Source organism: Callorhinus ursinus, unplaced genomic scaffold, assembly GCF_003265705.2.
Source record: "Callorhinus ursinus isolate GAN/ISIS: 27379988/994484 unplaced genomic scaffold, GSC_fseal_2.0 scaffold1, whole genome shotgun sequence".
Taxonomy (NCBI): Eukaryota; Metazoa; Chordata; class Mammalia; order Carnivora; family Otariidae; genus Callorhinus; species Callorhinus ursinus.
In genome coordinates this window covers 79,398,174-79,412,765 of record NW_027397063.1, presented here as the reverse complement: position 1 = coordinate 79,412,765, position 14,592 = coordinate 79,398,174, and the positions used below count along the sequence as shown (strand labels likewise).

The 14,592-nt window shown below is 38.3% G+C and overlaps 1 protein-coding gene across 12 annotated transcripts in view; it reads right to left on the bottom strand.

The window, feature by feature from the left end:
* TBL1XR1 (TBL1X/Y related 1) overlaps positions 1-14,592 on the bottom strand; it is a 173,331-nt gene that overhangs the window by 13,785 nt on the left and 144,954 nt on the right. For all 12 annotated transcript variants that reach the window (XM_025878598.1, XM_073897046.1, XM_025878604.2 and 9 more), the window contains 6 exons: positions 12,611-12,833; positions 11,785-11,917; positions 11,080-11,221; positions 8,473-8,536; positions 8,285-8,382; positions 7,001-7,061 (listed from right to left, as the gene is read on the bottom strand). In XM_025878598.1, coding sequence (XP_025734383.1) covers positions 7,001-7,061; positions 8,285-8,382; positions 8,473-8,536; positions 11,080-11,221; positions 11,785-11,917; positions 12,611-12,833 — 721 coding nt within the window. The remainder of the gene's footprint in view (positions 1-7,000; positions 7,062-8,284; positions 8,383-8,472; positions 8,537-11,079; positions 11,222-11,784; positions 11,918-12,610; positions 12,834-14,592) is intronic.

The following is a 14,592-nucleotide window of genomic DNA, read 5'->3' as shown; positions in this document are numbered from 1 at the left end:
TTCAATGGACAAGGGAGCTTGGTTCTGCCACTCCCTAACCATTGGGCCCCAAGCAAGTCATTTAACCTCTCATGCTATTTTCCTCATCTAAAAAAAGGGGGTAAAACCTTTAAGCTTAATACACAAGGATACTGTGACGATCAAGTGAGATGGTGCATGTGAAAAGGACTTTGTAAATGACAAGTTAGACAAATGTTACGCTGAATAATTTCCAATCCACCCATCTGATAAGTGGAATATTGCAGATGACTGCAAATACATTTTCTTCTGATTCTTGTCAAATACCACTTAAAACCTACATCGCTGAATTTAAAACCTCAGATGCCCAAAAGCTGGCTGGCTATTAATAGTTACTTTAGCTCTGGTATGACTGGAGATTTTCTTTTCATCTCCCCCTGCCGCAAGGTGCAAAGGCTCTCTAATTAGTAATGCAGATTAACGCAGTGGCAGCAAGTAACTGGGTTAGGCAACAGAGCACACAGCACCGGATTTAGAGCAGTGTGGATGCGATGGCCCATTAGCCAAGGGTAGTTTTTGCGTTTCATCTGGCTGGGGGTGAGGATCAAAAGACGACACAGGATCAAAAGAAGACCTATGAATGTGAACATCATACAAAACTCAGATTTTAGTGTCCTTATAATAAAATTTCATTAAAACCTAGACAAGTTCATTCGGTTACGTATCATGGCTGCTTTGCACTACAGGGGCAGACCAGACTGGCTCCAACAGAGATCCTGCAGCTTATCAAGCCAAAACATGGTACGTTCTGGCCCTCTGCAGAACAAGGTTACCATTCGGAGCAGACACTAAGAGACAAGGGGAAACAGGAAGTTACAGTAAAGCTGTATATTCCCATTATTAGAGATATAAAGTATTTAATAAAGGAGGTCAGAACTTGTGTGTATGGGAAAGAAAAAACAAACCACTTCCTCACTGTTATGTATCTATGCATCATAGTAACTGGCTGTTTTCACACTGAGCATATTACAAAATAGGTATTCTGAGCACCATTAGACTGTTAAGCCAAGTGAGCAGAGTGAGGAGCAGGTTGTATTCTACTACCTTCGTGGGCAACAGGCCTTCAAAGGTGTCTGCAGGCTCCCTCCTTTGCAGACCCTCTTTACCTGTGCTCTGTGTCCCAGTTTCTGAGTGTTTTGGTGCTAAGGGCTCCCAGGGTAAACTTCTTCAGAGAATTGCCTTGTTCTGCTGCTGTCTCCAACACTGCCCCCCGCCTCCCCCAGCCAAAAATGGCTAGTACCCAATGGCTGGTCATATGTAGTTGGGTTTGGGGGAAAGAGGGGGTGATTCAAAAATCTAGTGTGTGGTTCAAGATGAGAAAAACTCCAACGTGTAGTGAACACTCCAAAACCCTGCCTGGATCAGGCTGAGGCTGCGCCCTCTTCCCCATCCTGATCCCTACAACTCCTCACTTGTTTCTCCTGAGAATGTTTCCTTAATAAATCACGCCACTCAAATGCTTGGCTCCAGGTTTGCTTCTAGGAGAATCCAACTTAAATCAGCCAGTAAACAAAAGTACAGGCCAACTTTGATGAGCATTATGTATGAACTCTACTGCTGTCTGTACACATTGCACCGTCTTAGATGCATGTCGATGACTGTCCTGCCCATTGTCTGCTTGTTCTCAGGGCCATTCCTTACCACACTCTGTCCTGCTATGCTTAACACACAGTGGGTGGACTCTTGCAAATTACATATCCCAGGTTCCTGTGCCTACTGGTTTCCAGATGGATTCATACAGTGAGAGACACTGTCGAGAGCCCAAGGTCAAGAGAAACAAAGAAGACAGGTAATTTTGCTCTCATCTCTCTTTTAAGGCTGGTTGTCTGGCAGTGGCAACGGTTACTCCAAGGTGCCTGTTCTTGCCAGGCAGTTCTTGTTTCTCCCCTTCTAATTCCCACTGACCAGAGGGATCCTGCCTTCTCTATAGTCTTAGGTTTTCTACAGTTCTTACACTCCGGGGTACCTCATAGTCCTCTGGTTTTCATTCTTCCAACACCTCTGCAACTATTTCCTTGTACTAAATTCCTCTTCTTGGACGACCTTGGTTTGGATTCTGTTTTTGTGCCTGGAATCTGACTAGTACCTACTACACTTTCTTTTTGACATTAAATACTATTACATAAGATATCATTTCAAAAATAATTTTAATAAAATGTTTCTTTGATAAATAAATGGTTCTAGTGTTAAGTGGTGGGGGAAAAAGCCTGAAAAATCCAATAAACTTAGAAAACAACTGAAAGTATAATAAAATGCTACAAAGAATGCCAAGAATCTGTCATGATGCATCAGGATGTTAATCTGATGCAGAGCTGTCTGCCAAACAGGAGATGGGAGGCTGAGGAAGTAAGAAGTGGCATTCAAACAAACACACCATTAGGTTCAGAACAAAACGAAGACCGTATGACCAAGTAAAGCTAACTGGGGGAAGTTAGGGCATGCTGCAACATGAGCTGTGCGATTTGTGCTTTGTGATACACCTGGCTCATAAAATTTACAAGGGTTAAAAACTGGTGTAATCTAAGAATACCTGCGTCCTTACTTTTGGCTTACTCCTAAAATAAAAAGAGTCTAGGTGATACAAATTCTTTAGGCAAGAAATACATCTCTATGGGCTGGCTCAGTCGGAAGAGCACAAGACTCTGGATCTTGGGGTTCTGAGTTCAAGCCCCAAGATGGGTGTAGAGATGACTTAATAAGGCTACACAATCTTTTAAAATCTTGGAGCTAAGATTAAAATTTTTGTGTCCTACTATTTTTGATATATTTTTGTTACCCCCTCCATCCTTCATAATTTAAAAAGGTAACAAATGAACCAAACCCATGCAGTAAAGAGAGAAAGACATTTATTACTCATCTCCATTTTTTTAGAAACCACTTTACTGAAATATAAATCACATACTATAAAATTCGTCCACTTAAAGTGTACACTTCAGTGGGTTTGGGCATATTTTATTATTAATTTTTAAATACTGTGGTCATATATAACATAAAATGTCATTTTATTAAGTGTACAATCAGTGGTATTAATTATGCAACCACCACTATTTTCACACTTTTTCATCACCCCAAGCAGAAACTCTGTAGCCATTAAGCAATAACTCCCCATTTCCCCTTTCCCCCACTCCTGAGAACCTCTAATCTTTACTTTGTCTCTATGAATGTGCCTGTTCTAGATAGTTAATAAGTAAAATTACACTGTTTGTCCCTTTGTGTCTGCTTTATTTCACTTAGCATAATGAATATAACGTTCAGTAACGTTGCCGCATGGGTCAGAACTTCATTCCTCTTCATGGCTGGGTAATAATCCACTGTACATGTAGACCACATTTTGTTTATCCATTTGTCTGTTGATGGACACTGGGTTGTTTCCCCCTTTTGGCCACCATGCATAATGCTGCTATCAACCCTGACAAGAATCTGTTCAAGTCCCTGCTTTCAAGTCTTTGGGATGCATACCTAGGTGCAGAACTGCTGGATCATAATACGCTAATTCTATGGTTAGCTTTTTGAAGACGTGTCCTACTGTTTTTCCACAGTAAGTGACGGTACGATTTTACAAACCTACTAGAGAAGTATAAAGGGCCTAATTTCTCCATATCCTCATGAACGTCATTACTTCTTCTAGCCATACAAATGGGTATGAAATGGCCACTTATTGTAACTCATCTGTAATCATGATTTATGCTTTCTGCAAGAGTGTATATGGGAGACAATTTAGCATAGCAATTAAAATATAGTAATTTAAAAAGCATGGTAGACTTCCATTTCTGGTCAAGATGGAGTTAATAGGGTCCAAATTTACCTCCTGCCCAAAACAATCAGAAAACTTACAAAATATATGAGATAACAATTCAAGACAGTAGACAGACACCAGGCAATAAAAGACAGGAGTTCTGAGAAAATGGGAACCAACCATCAATGTGCCCTTTTATAACTGCCCAAAGCTTACAATTTGGGGGGAGAAAAAGTCCAGGTCTTGGCACAGGGAAGAGGAATCTCTAGGCAGACATCAATAAATTTCCTGAATGAAGAGACAAAGCTGAGAATCTAGGGAGACTAAGGCAGCTGGAATTTATAAGACAGATCACTGGAAAAGAGAGAGCGAGCTACGCAGAGATGTCACTTAGTAGTAATTAGAAGTAAATTTATAGCACTAAATATCCATATTAGAAAAGCAGAAAGGTCTCAAATCAGTGACCTCAACTTCCACATCAAGCAAATAGAAAACAAGAGCAAATTAGATTGACACTGAAAGCATGATTCATAAAAGAACAAATAAATAATTTATGGAACTCATCAACATTAATAACTCCTGATCTTCCAGGGATACTGTTGTTTTGTTTTGTTTTCTTTGAAATAGAGTTAACACAGAGGGATACTGTTAAAACAATGCAAAGACGAGCCAGAGACTGTAAGACAGCATTTGTAAATACCTGATTAACTTGTATCCGGAACACATAAAGAACAGAAGAAAACAATAAATTAAAGATCCAAAGATCTGATTAGATATTTCACCAAGTAAGATCTACAGCACGTGACAGGATGCTCTAATGTCACTGGTTATTAGGAAATGCAAATTAAACCACAATGGGATATTAATACCCACTTATTAGAGTGGCCCCAGCTAATGACACTGACCACTTATCAAGTGCTGGCAAGGGCATGGAGGGACTAGAATATCCACGGTTGCTAAAAATGTCAGTCAGTATGGAAAATGTAAGCTTTGGAAAAACAGTTCAGCAGTTTATTAACAACTTAAACATATACCTCCCATGTAATCTAGCTATTCTATTCTTAGACATTTGCATGGGAGAAATGTACAAGTCCACGCAAAGACTTGTACATGAATAATGATAGCAGTTTTATTTATAATAGCCCAAAAAACTGGAAACAACCCAAATCTGCTTTAATAGGTGAATGGATAAACAAACTGTGGTGTATCCACACAATGAAATACTACTCAACAATTGAGGCAAATGAAAACAATTTCTCAGAGTGAAAGAAACCAGACCAAAAAAGTATGATTCCATTTACATAATGTACACTAATTTCTGGTGTGGAAAGACCATGGGTGGTTGTCTAGGGATGAAGGGGAGAGATCACAAAGGGGCAGGAGGAAACTTCTGAAGCTAGCAGGTGTATTCATTGTCTGCAGTGTGGTGACAGTTTTGATGGTATATACATGTCAAAACATATCAATTTGTATAATTTAAATACGTATAGCCCATTTTATGACAAATTACACCTCTTTAAAGCTGTTTTAAAAAAACAAAAAGCATGGCAAGAAAGAATATACTGGGTGAAAAAAAAGTATTTACTTGTAAAATTACTTCGATACCATTGACCTCATCAGGTTGTAGTCAGGACTAAATGGGATCATGTATACAAAGAGCACCATCTCTAACACAAAGGTGGTTTCCGTTATATAGCTAACTTATTTCAAATTTGCATTACTCCTAGCAGTTAGGAGAAACTTTTGGGTGGAAGAGCCAGAGGCCTAAGAGAAACCTATCTGGGTAAGGACTAGAAACAAAGGTGGAAGTAAAACAGGTCAACTAAAGTGTAAATGCTTATTAATGTGGTAAGCCTTAATCAAGCTGAATTGTTTAACAAGATGCTTGCACAATTATGTTACCCAGATACTACGCAGTAGTCATTTTGTGCCTTATTTGGCTTGTTTATTCACACTAAATAGAAAAAGACAAAAAGCCAGAATGTCAGAAGTTTCAATTTTAAAGGTGATGCTGTGCCACTGGCTATTTGTGAAAAAGGATGTTACCAAAAATTTTGAAAATAACCAGTTAAATTTAGTCAGCTTTCAAATCAAAACCCTTCTCAACTGTAACAAAATCTTTAAAGAAGCAGTGAAATCAAGTAGTCCTACTGTTCTAACTTAGCTGACTCCTGAGCAGCACAGGGGTTAGGCCCTTTCACATGCAGTTGAAATCCTGCATTGAACTTTTGATTCCCCCCAAACTTAACCAGTAATAGCTTATTGTTGACTGAAAGCCTTACCATGAACAGAAACAGTTGATTGACACATATTTTGTATGTTATATGAATTTTATACTGTATTCATACAATAAAGTAAGCTACAGAATAAAAAAAGAAAATAAATTTACAGTACTGCAGTTGTATTGAAAAAAAAGCCACATATGTAAGTGGACCTGCACAGTTCAAACCTGTGCTGTTCAAGGGTCAACTGCAGTTATTAGGCATCTCGTTCCAGTTTAATAATGATCAACAGGAAACTCCCTGAGAAGAGCATGAGAAGAGAGCAGGTACTAAAATCCAGCTCTCTCTACAAATCAGCTTGTACAGTGCATGCATGGCTCTGTATCAAGGAGAAAGGAGCACACTACTGGGAGGGGGGCAGAATTATTGTATTTAAGTATCAAATTATTTTTTTAAAAGAGAAACCCATGTAAAGCACCAAAGTTCCAACAATGCTGGGAAAGCCTATTTTTTTAATTTCATGTGCACAGGAGGACTGATTTAGAAACAGGAGTCCAAAATGAGAAATAACAACACCTAAATTTGTATGAGTTTATAAAGTTGTATTATATACATTAGTTTTATCCTCATAACAAATAGGTATAATTATTATCCTTCATTTACAGAGAAAATGAGGCTCAGAAAGGTTAAATGACTTGCTCAGTCTTATAGCTTGTTAAGTGGGGTGGAATTGCCATTGAAACTTAGACCTCCTGATTCAAAGATCTATGTTCCTACCATAAGATAATACCAACCTAATTGCACTAGGCTGCAAATGATTTTTTAATGGTACATTTCACAGAAAACGTTTGATGATCCCCTGACAATTAACAATCTGAAAGTCATGGAACATCAACTCCTCAAAGGATTAGTAACAAGATTGGTATTTGATATTTCAAGATTTTAAATGAATTATATGCTTTTAAAAGTTTAATTAGAAAAACAGAAGAAAGCACCAGTTCTCATGTAAATTGTGAAGATTTACCTGAATGAAAGGGAAACTGTTGCTTGGCTTCACCGGTATGTGCATCCCAAATAATCGTAGTCTTGAGATTGAAAAGAAAAGAAAAATATATTAAGAGGTTAAAAGAAGCTCATCATAGGTGCATAAAGTAGATGCCTAACTATGTTAAAGCAATAGGAAATGTCAGAGTGAATTTTACTTTAAATATCTACTTTATCCCCAATAGTACAACGAGGGTATACTCCATTTTGAGGGGGAAAATAACTATTAAGTAGTTTCATTTTTCCCTGATTTTTCATCAGTCAACTTACTTCAAGTAACTATTAGTTGTCTACAAACCATCAGACATTATATTACATTGCTTAAGAAACTCAACGGCAATAATGTTATTTAATGCAAATATTTTTTAGCTATTAGGAGGCAAATTCTTGGTTAATGAAGTCATTAACCAATTTTCAATATTAAGATTTTTAAAGCTCACATTTACACATATGGGCAGCTTGAATTTTGACAATATTTAAAACAATGTCTTGCATTTTATACCCAAGTATGACACATAAATCGGAATGGATATATTCACAGTTCCTTTAAATACCCTCCCATCACTAGTTTTATAACTTTGGGGATGTAAAGTATTACAGAGTGGCAGTGGTTATTAATAGGATGTTTCCCTCCTATTCCTGGCCTCCTTTATTTTTCTTCCTTTTTTTTTCTTCTCTACTTTCATTTCTGACAACTGACTCCATTAACAAGCGTATGAGCATACACTTCGCTGGATTAAAGTCATCTTAGACCTGTATTCATTTTGGGAGGTATGGTAGAAGGGATGACCTAAGAAAACAAAAGAGCAAGAAGGCCCGTATTTTCAACCTATCCATATTTCCGGGCCTAGTTAGGTGGAAAAAGCTTCAACGACCCTGCATTTTTTATTTTTCAATGAAGCACCAAGAGTTCAACTAATAGACTGGCTCTAAGATTTCTCAAGGAATCACTCCGGAGCCATTTTCACAGCTGAGATAAACTAGAAACTAAGGAAAGGAAGCAGAGTATGGGAGGTATGACATCCATTATTCCAGCAAAGATGAGTGGTCACAAAGATAAAAGATAAATGGCATTCCGATGAGTAAACTGGGGAAGGAGCTGACAGAAAATCGAAGAGCATTTCCATTATCATCATGAATTCGTACCTGAATTTCCTATATACAAATGTTTTATTGTTTATAGGAGCAGCAGGAGAAAACACTACTTTCAGGTATACTCTGTAACACACTAACCTTTATAAAACTTAGTTTAACGTTCTTTTACCTTGTCTACTCCAGCACTTAGGATGAAATTTCCTTTCTTATTCCACTTTAATGCAAATATAGGGCCTTTATGCTGCCCCAAGGTGCTAGCAAGGTTACCTAATATTCAAAAAGAGAAACATGAAAATTACTTCAAGCTTTATAACTTAGATCAACAACAACATATAAAAAGAAAAATACTTCATTTACCATCTTTAGTCCATATTCTGGCAAATCCATCGTATGAACCAGTTGCTAGAAGTGTACCTTCACTCTGTCAGAGAAACACACTTCCTTCAATTATATAATCCAGAAAGGGCATTTAATTGTTATTTGACTATTTCCATGTTTAAACCCTAGGAAGAGTAGATCTTGACATTCTCTGCTTCAAAATTTGGGAATGCTACCAACGACCTACAAAAGACCCTTCACTGCTATGAAGCTAGTATTTAATCAGCATCTAGACAGTGTGGGAGCCTTATAACCAAATCTCAAGAATGGCAGGAACTACTCTGGGGCAGGACCAACACCACCCTTATGCATGCTAAGGTCTACAGTATTCTCACAGATGCACATGACTCAAGATGGGAGAAGGGGGGTGGACCAGGAAGGACACCAAAATCACAATCTTAAAATGAATTTAACAGAGTCAAAAGCAAAAATGGCTAAAACATTTTGTTATGATTAGAAGATTTTATATGGTCCTCCCTCTAAATCTTTTACTGTCTAAATGAAGCTTGTATTGTGTGTGAGCCAAACAATATTGCCGTTTCAGATGATCAGATACTTAAATATCATTGAGTGTCTCTCCTTTGTTAATTCTTTCTCAATATGAAATCCTTACCAATTAGAAGAAAAAAAAAAAAAGGCAGAAAAGAGTGTAGGCTGACTTTATAGTTAATGAAGTGAGTACAATTGCCTGGAACTACTCTACCGCGAGGAGAAATCCATACCAATTTCTCTAATCTTATATTCCCTTGCTGTGCCTGGCCTTGATGAATGGTACAACAGAAGGACAGATCTATGGAAGTGCAAGTTACAGAGTGCATTAAAAACACTATTGCTGGGATTAGTAAACACTACTGAAGACACAGAATGAAATCCTGCCTTACTCAGTGCTTTTGTGATGCTTTTTGGAAAGGGAACTGGAAACAAGATTGACCTTTTTCAGACCTCCCAAGCCATTTAGCTGTGCAGGTAAGTGAAAAACAGATGCTGGTATGGTACTAAGGGTTGTAGACTCAGTCCTGACAGGATATGGTTCTATCTGAGGAAGTAGGAGCCGCGCTGAAACCAACAGCAAAAGCTAATTTCCAGACTCTGAACAATGGGAAGTTTCCTTTAAACTACTGGACCCCAAATGTCTTAAAAGAACCATTAATCAAGGATAATGGTTTCCCCTTTTAGTGGAAGATTCAAGTTTATCGTGAATAACGTATGTTTGAAAAGTCCACACTTCTGAAAACTGTAACTTGGGAGTTGAGAATCACCAAGCTCAACAAACAAACATTTGTTAACCATCCTATTCAGTGTAACCTGTAAATTTCATTAAGTTAACTCATAGGTCTCTGAGCCAAATAGCATATCAAGGTGGTAAGGCCTCTGACTTAAGATATAATAAGGTCCCATATATTGAGAAGATAATTCTTAGTTCTGACCCTACAACCAAACAATACCATGGCATGCTAAACCTTTCTCTCATTTTGGTAACTGCTATCTTCAAAGGAGGGAAAGAGTAAACAGATTGCTGGAAATTTTATAAGGGAACACTAAAAACAAAACAAAACAAAAACAAACAAACAAAAACCCTAGCTATCTGTTTTGGAAGAATTTCACAGACACTGAGAAATTTAGCTAGAGATACCATTTTTAAAGACAGCTCTCATTCGCTGGAATGAGACTTGGAAGCCACACAAAAGCTGTCGAACAGAGGCCAGAGGAGGAAAGAGTGTTTTCATTTGCTGAGGAAAGAATGGTGAACCCCATGCAATGCTTGAGATGCCGAAGTTGTCTAAGATGCTTCTTACACCTGAGAGAGTAGGTAAAAAATGGATGCAAAGTCACAAGGAAGGAAAAAAAAGCCACATGGAATAAAGGAAAAGATACAGGAACTTTCAAAATGCAAATTTTCCACAAATTAATCATGGGAATGGACACAAACCAAGCTGCTTATCACGTACGTGAAACTGAAAGGGTGAAGCTTTATGGATGAGGAGCTCAAACTTTCTGGCCAGTCAGAGCAGTGAAGTGATCTCTGGAAGATGTGGAATGACACAGAGCATCCAAGAACTGTAAGATTCCTCCAGCTAGAATAGAGCTTGGAAGTAACGTAGACTAACAGTCCCTACAAGGCAGTCAGCAGTGAAGTTCTCATCAGTCCATACAAAATGAGAAAAACAAGAACATGGTTTTATTATGGAGATTTCTCCTATCCCCTAGCAAAGGGCTTAGTGGTTAAGGCCTTCGTACGTGCCTGCTGCTGATTTTCACCTATTACTTCACTTAAGCAGGCACCATTTTCACAGTTGTACTTTACAGCAGAGGAAGAGGAAGCACAGAGTGGGCCACCACCAGCGGGACAAAGGTTCTGCTGCAAGGTAAACTGAAGAGCTTCAAGTTGGACGGAGGTCTGACTACTGGAAGACCAGTCATTGTTTTTAACACCACATTTGAGAATGGCGAGTCCTAGTTTGTTGTTCTTATAAGTGAAATTCAAAAGCATCTCAACAAATGGACAAACCCTGCTTTAGTCTGCAGTTCAGAGAGCTTACGAAGATTAGGAACTATATTCACCATGGATAATACAGTGATACTCACATTCCAATCTAGGGATGTCACATCCTTGTTGCTTGGGACGTCTTGCCCTCCTTCTCGTATACAGTGTCTAAGTACTAACTGTGTGGAGCCACTAGTGCTATTTTCACTAAGATTCCATATTCTTGCTGTTGAGTCTCCAGACCTATAAAGTATGCAACATATTTTAAGTCCTTGTGATATTCTCAAGTATCCCAGAATCAAGTAACATATTTATATGCTCTTATTAATAAGGCAAATAAAAACTAGACTCTCAGGGATCTCCAATTCCAATTATTTTCCTTAGTCTCCATTTTGGGGACCCTAGGCACTTCTGAAGAAGTAGGTTTAATTAAAACTTCTAAGATTATGGGAGCACCTGGGTGGCACAGTTGGTTAAGCGACCAACTTTAGATTTTGGCTCAGGTCATGATCTCATGGGTTATGAGATCAAGCCCCACATCAGGCTCCACACTCAGCAGGGAGTCTGCTTGAGATTCTCCCCCCTTCCTACTGCCCGCGCCCACTTGTGCTCGCTTGCTCTCTAAAATAAATAAATCTTAAAAAATAATTTCTAAGATTATGTTATGAAGAAATAAAGATTTACAGAGGCAAAAGGACCACAAAGCAACAAAAACTTGAAAACATAAGTAATGCTTTTATAAAATGTGCAATAATTCAGTACGATATTTTTAAAAATACATTTTAGTTTCACTTTGAGAAACATACCCCGATGCCAAGAGATCACTAACGGGGTTCCAGGCACAGATGAAAACTTCAGATTCATGGCCCCGTAACACAACTGCTTTATTAGGAGGGATTTCAACATCCCCATCCACTTCCATCATATCAGTATGATTATCTGTGTCAGGAGAAACAAGTGGAAAATGCCAGTTAGGTAAGTAATATTACAACATCCTGGGGGGGGGGATAATTCTTAATCAGTGAATACCTGCCTTATAATATAAAAGTCTAACTTTTTTTTTCCCCACCTATGTCAGGTAATGTGAAAATAACTGTACATGAGAAATAAATTCCCATCCTTAGTTAAGTATGACCCTACAATTTTTAAAAGATGTACAAGAGTATGTGTTTGGGGTGGTGGGGAGGCAGTGAAAAAGTTTAGAGCCAAACAAGGCTAAAATGATAAAATGGTCTGAATTAAATATAATCCATGTCAACACTGAGTTTCTGCCAGTAGGGGCTGCTGCTATCATTCACATAACATGTGAGCTGCCTTTGTATCTCCATGTCAGAGCATTACTGTGTTAATGACCAGTATTACAAATTTTTTTTAGAAATCAAATGCAAACAACAAAATTTATCTAACAGTAGAAAATGGTTTCTAAATATTTAAGGAAGAAAATAAAATCCATGAAAGTAAATCTAGCTTTCTGGAGCTTCAGAAGCAAGAATCTGAATTGTGATACAAGTTAGGGAAACAAGTTGGCATAAATGAAACAGATGATGTTACTTCAGTCTGGAAGAGGAGATATCCACATGAAGCAAAATTACTTTTGCTGCAAAGGAATTTTTAGAAATTCTTTCCGCTCACTTGCTATAGTATGTGCTCCGTTCTCCTCCCCATTGGCTGTATTCTCTCCATTTTTTGCAGACCCCTGCTGGTTTGTGGCTGCTGTGGAGGTGGCGGCGGCCGCTGCTTGCTGCTGTGCGAGCTTATCCCTGTAAGCTTGCTGTCTTGTCTGTACTACATCAGGCATTACGGCGTCTATCAGGGACAGAGACTCTATCGGCCGACCATCAAACAAGGTACCATCCTGGATGTGGAAAATTGAGAAAAGAAACATGAAAGAGAACACATTCAGGGTGAAGCGACTGCAAAGAGCTGTTTAAATTTTCCTGCTCCTCACCTAGTTCATACTGTGAAATACTGCACAGAGAAAGCCGAAATACTGAAAGGAATAATAAAACGCAGGCCCAGGAGATAAAAAGTGATTCATTAAGATTCCAAAATTCCGTCCGGGAAAAGCAATGGCCGTTATGAAAGAGTTCATACAATGGTAGGAGACTCGGTGCCACATCAGAATAAACACTTCTTTACAACTAAAAACTTTTAAAATAGCTTTGTTGGACTCAAAAATTTCTTGTGATTTGATTCAAGTATTAAAACAAGAAACAGACCTCAGATATTCTGCCAACTAATCATCTCATTTTACTAATGGTGAGATGGAAGCACAATCAGGTTTAAAGACTTGCAGAAGTCACACAGCCAGTCAATGGCAACGGAGATCTCCTGACACTATTGTTAATGTGACCTGAGGGCCAACAGCACTACCATCACAGCTGGTAGCTTGTTATAAATGGAGAGTCAAACCTACAGGATCGAAATCTCTGAAGGGCTCAGGAACCCATGTTTTAACAAGCTCTCTAGGGCACACTACCATTTGAAATGTACCATCGTAACTCTGAGACTGTGCTCTTTAATTTTATGGAGTTGCCATAATTTTCCAAAGCTCCTCTCACTGATATTAGGAAGCTCACAATTAATAAAAAGTTCTCCAGCAGGCACAAGGAGACAGAACAAGTCAGAAATAGAAACTGGGCAAATGAGCTAGGACTATGCATGTGTAAGGCCCAACTCACGTAAGCTGGTAGATAACCTACCGTGGGGTGATGGGGCGCTCTGAGTTACAAAAACATGGCACATCTTTCTGAGTTGTCCAATGCAAGGAATATTTGAGGAGTAGGAGAATTTAAGTAACTTAAAAATATTAATACCAACAGATACATTGTAGAGTACTATATTAAATCTGTAAAACATTTATTTTTCAGATACCATGAGACTTCAATTCTGTCCACTGATGGAAACTGTTTCTCACCCTCTGCAATAAAAGATACTCTGGGACGGAAAGAACTAAAAGTCAACGAGGACACAATACTAGTGGACTTTTCAGTTTTGGAGAGGAGGAAACTAAAAAATAATGAAGTCAGAATTAGTATACTATATAATTATAGCAATAAATATTGGTGTAGAAACCACGGATGCTTGTTTTAAAAAATACTTGCAAAAGGAAAGGGGAGCCATGTTAATCTATGAAATGAAAATAACATAAAGAGCCCCCCATTTTATAAATCCTGACCATATATGAAATTTTTTAGTTAGACCAGGGTTTGCAAACTTTTTCTGTGAAAGGACAAACAGTATATTATCTTGGGCTTTGTAGAACATGAGGTCTCTGTCACAACTATTCAATTCTGCCACTGTAGCACCAAAGTAGCCAAAACAATATATAAGTGAATGAGTGTGGCTGTGTTCCAGGCAAGCAGGCAGGATTTGGCTCATGGGTCACAGTTGGCCGACACCTGAATGAAACTACCTATATATGGACCTTATTAGACAGGCAAAAGTATCAAGAGTTGGCTTCAATTATAAACTGCCTTCCAAAATCAGGTATAAGCAAATAACCTGAGGTTTTTTAATTTTTCAGACCGTCAATTGTGGTCTCAGCATTTCACAGCACGGTGTTGTTGTTTTAAAGAAAATTATTTATTTACTTATAAAACCAAAGAAAGGGA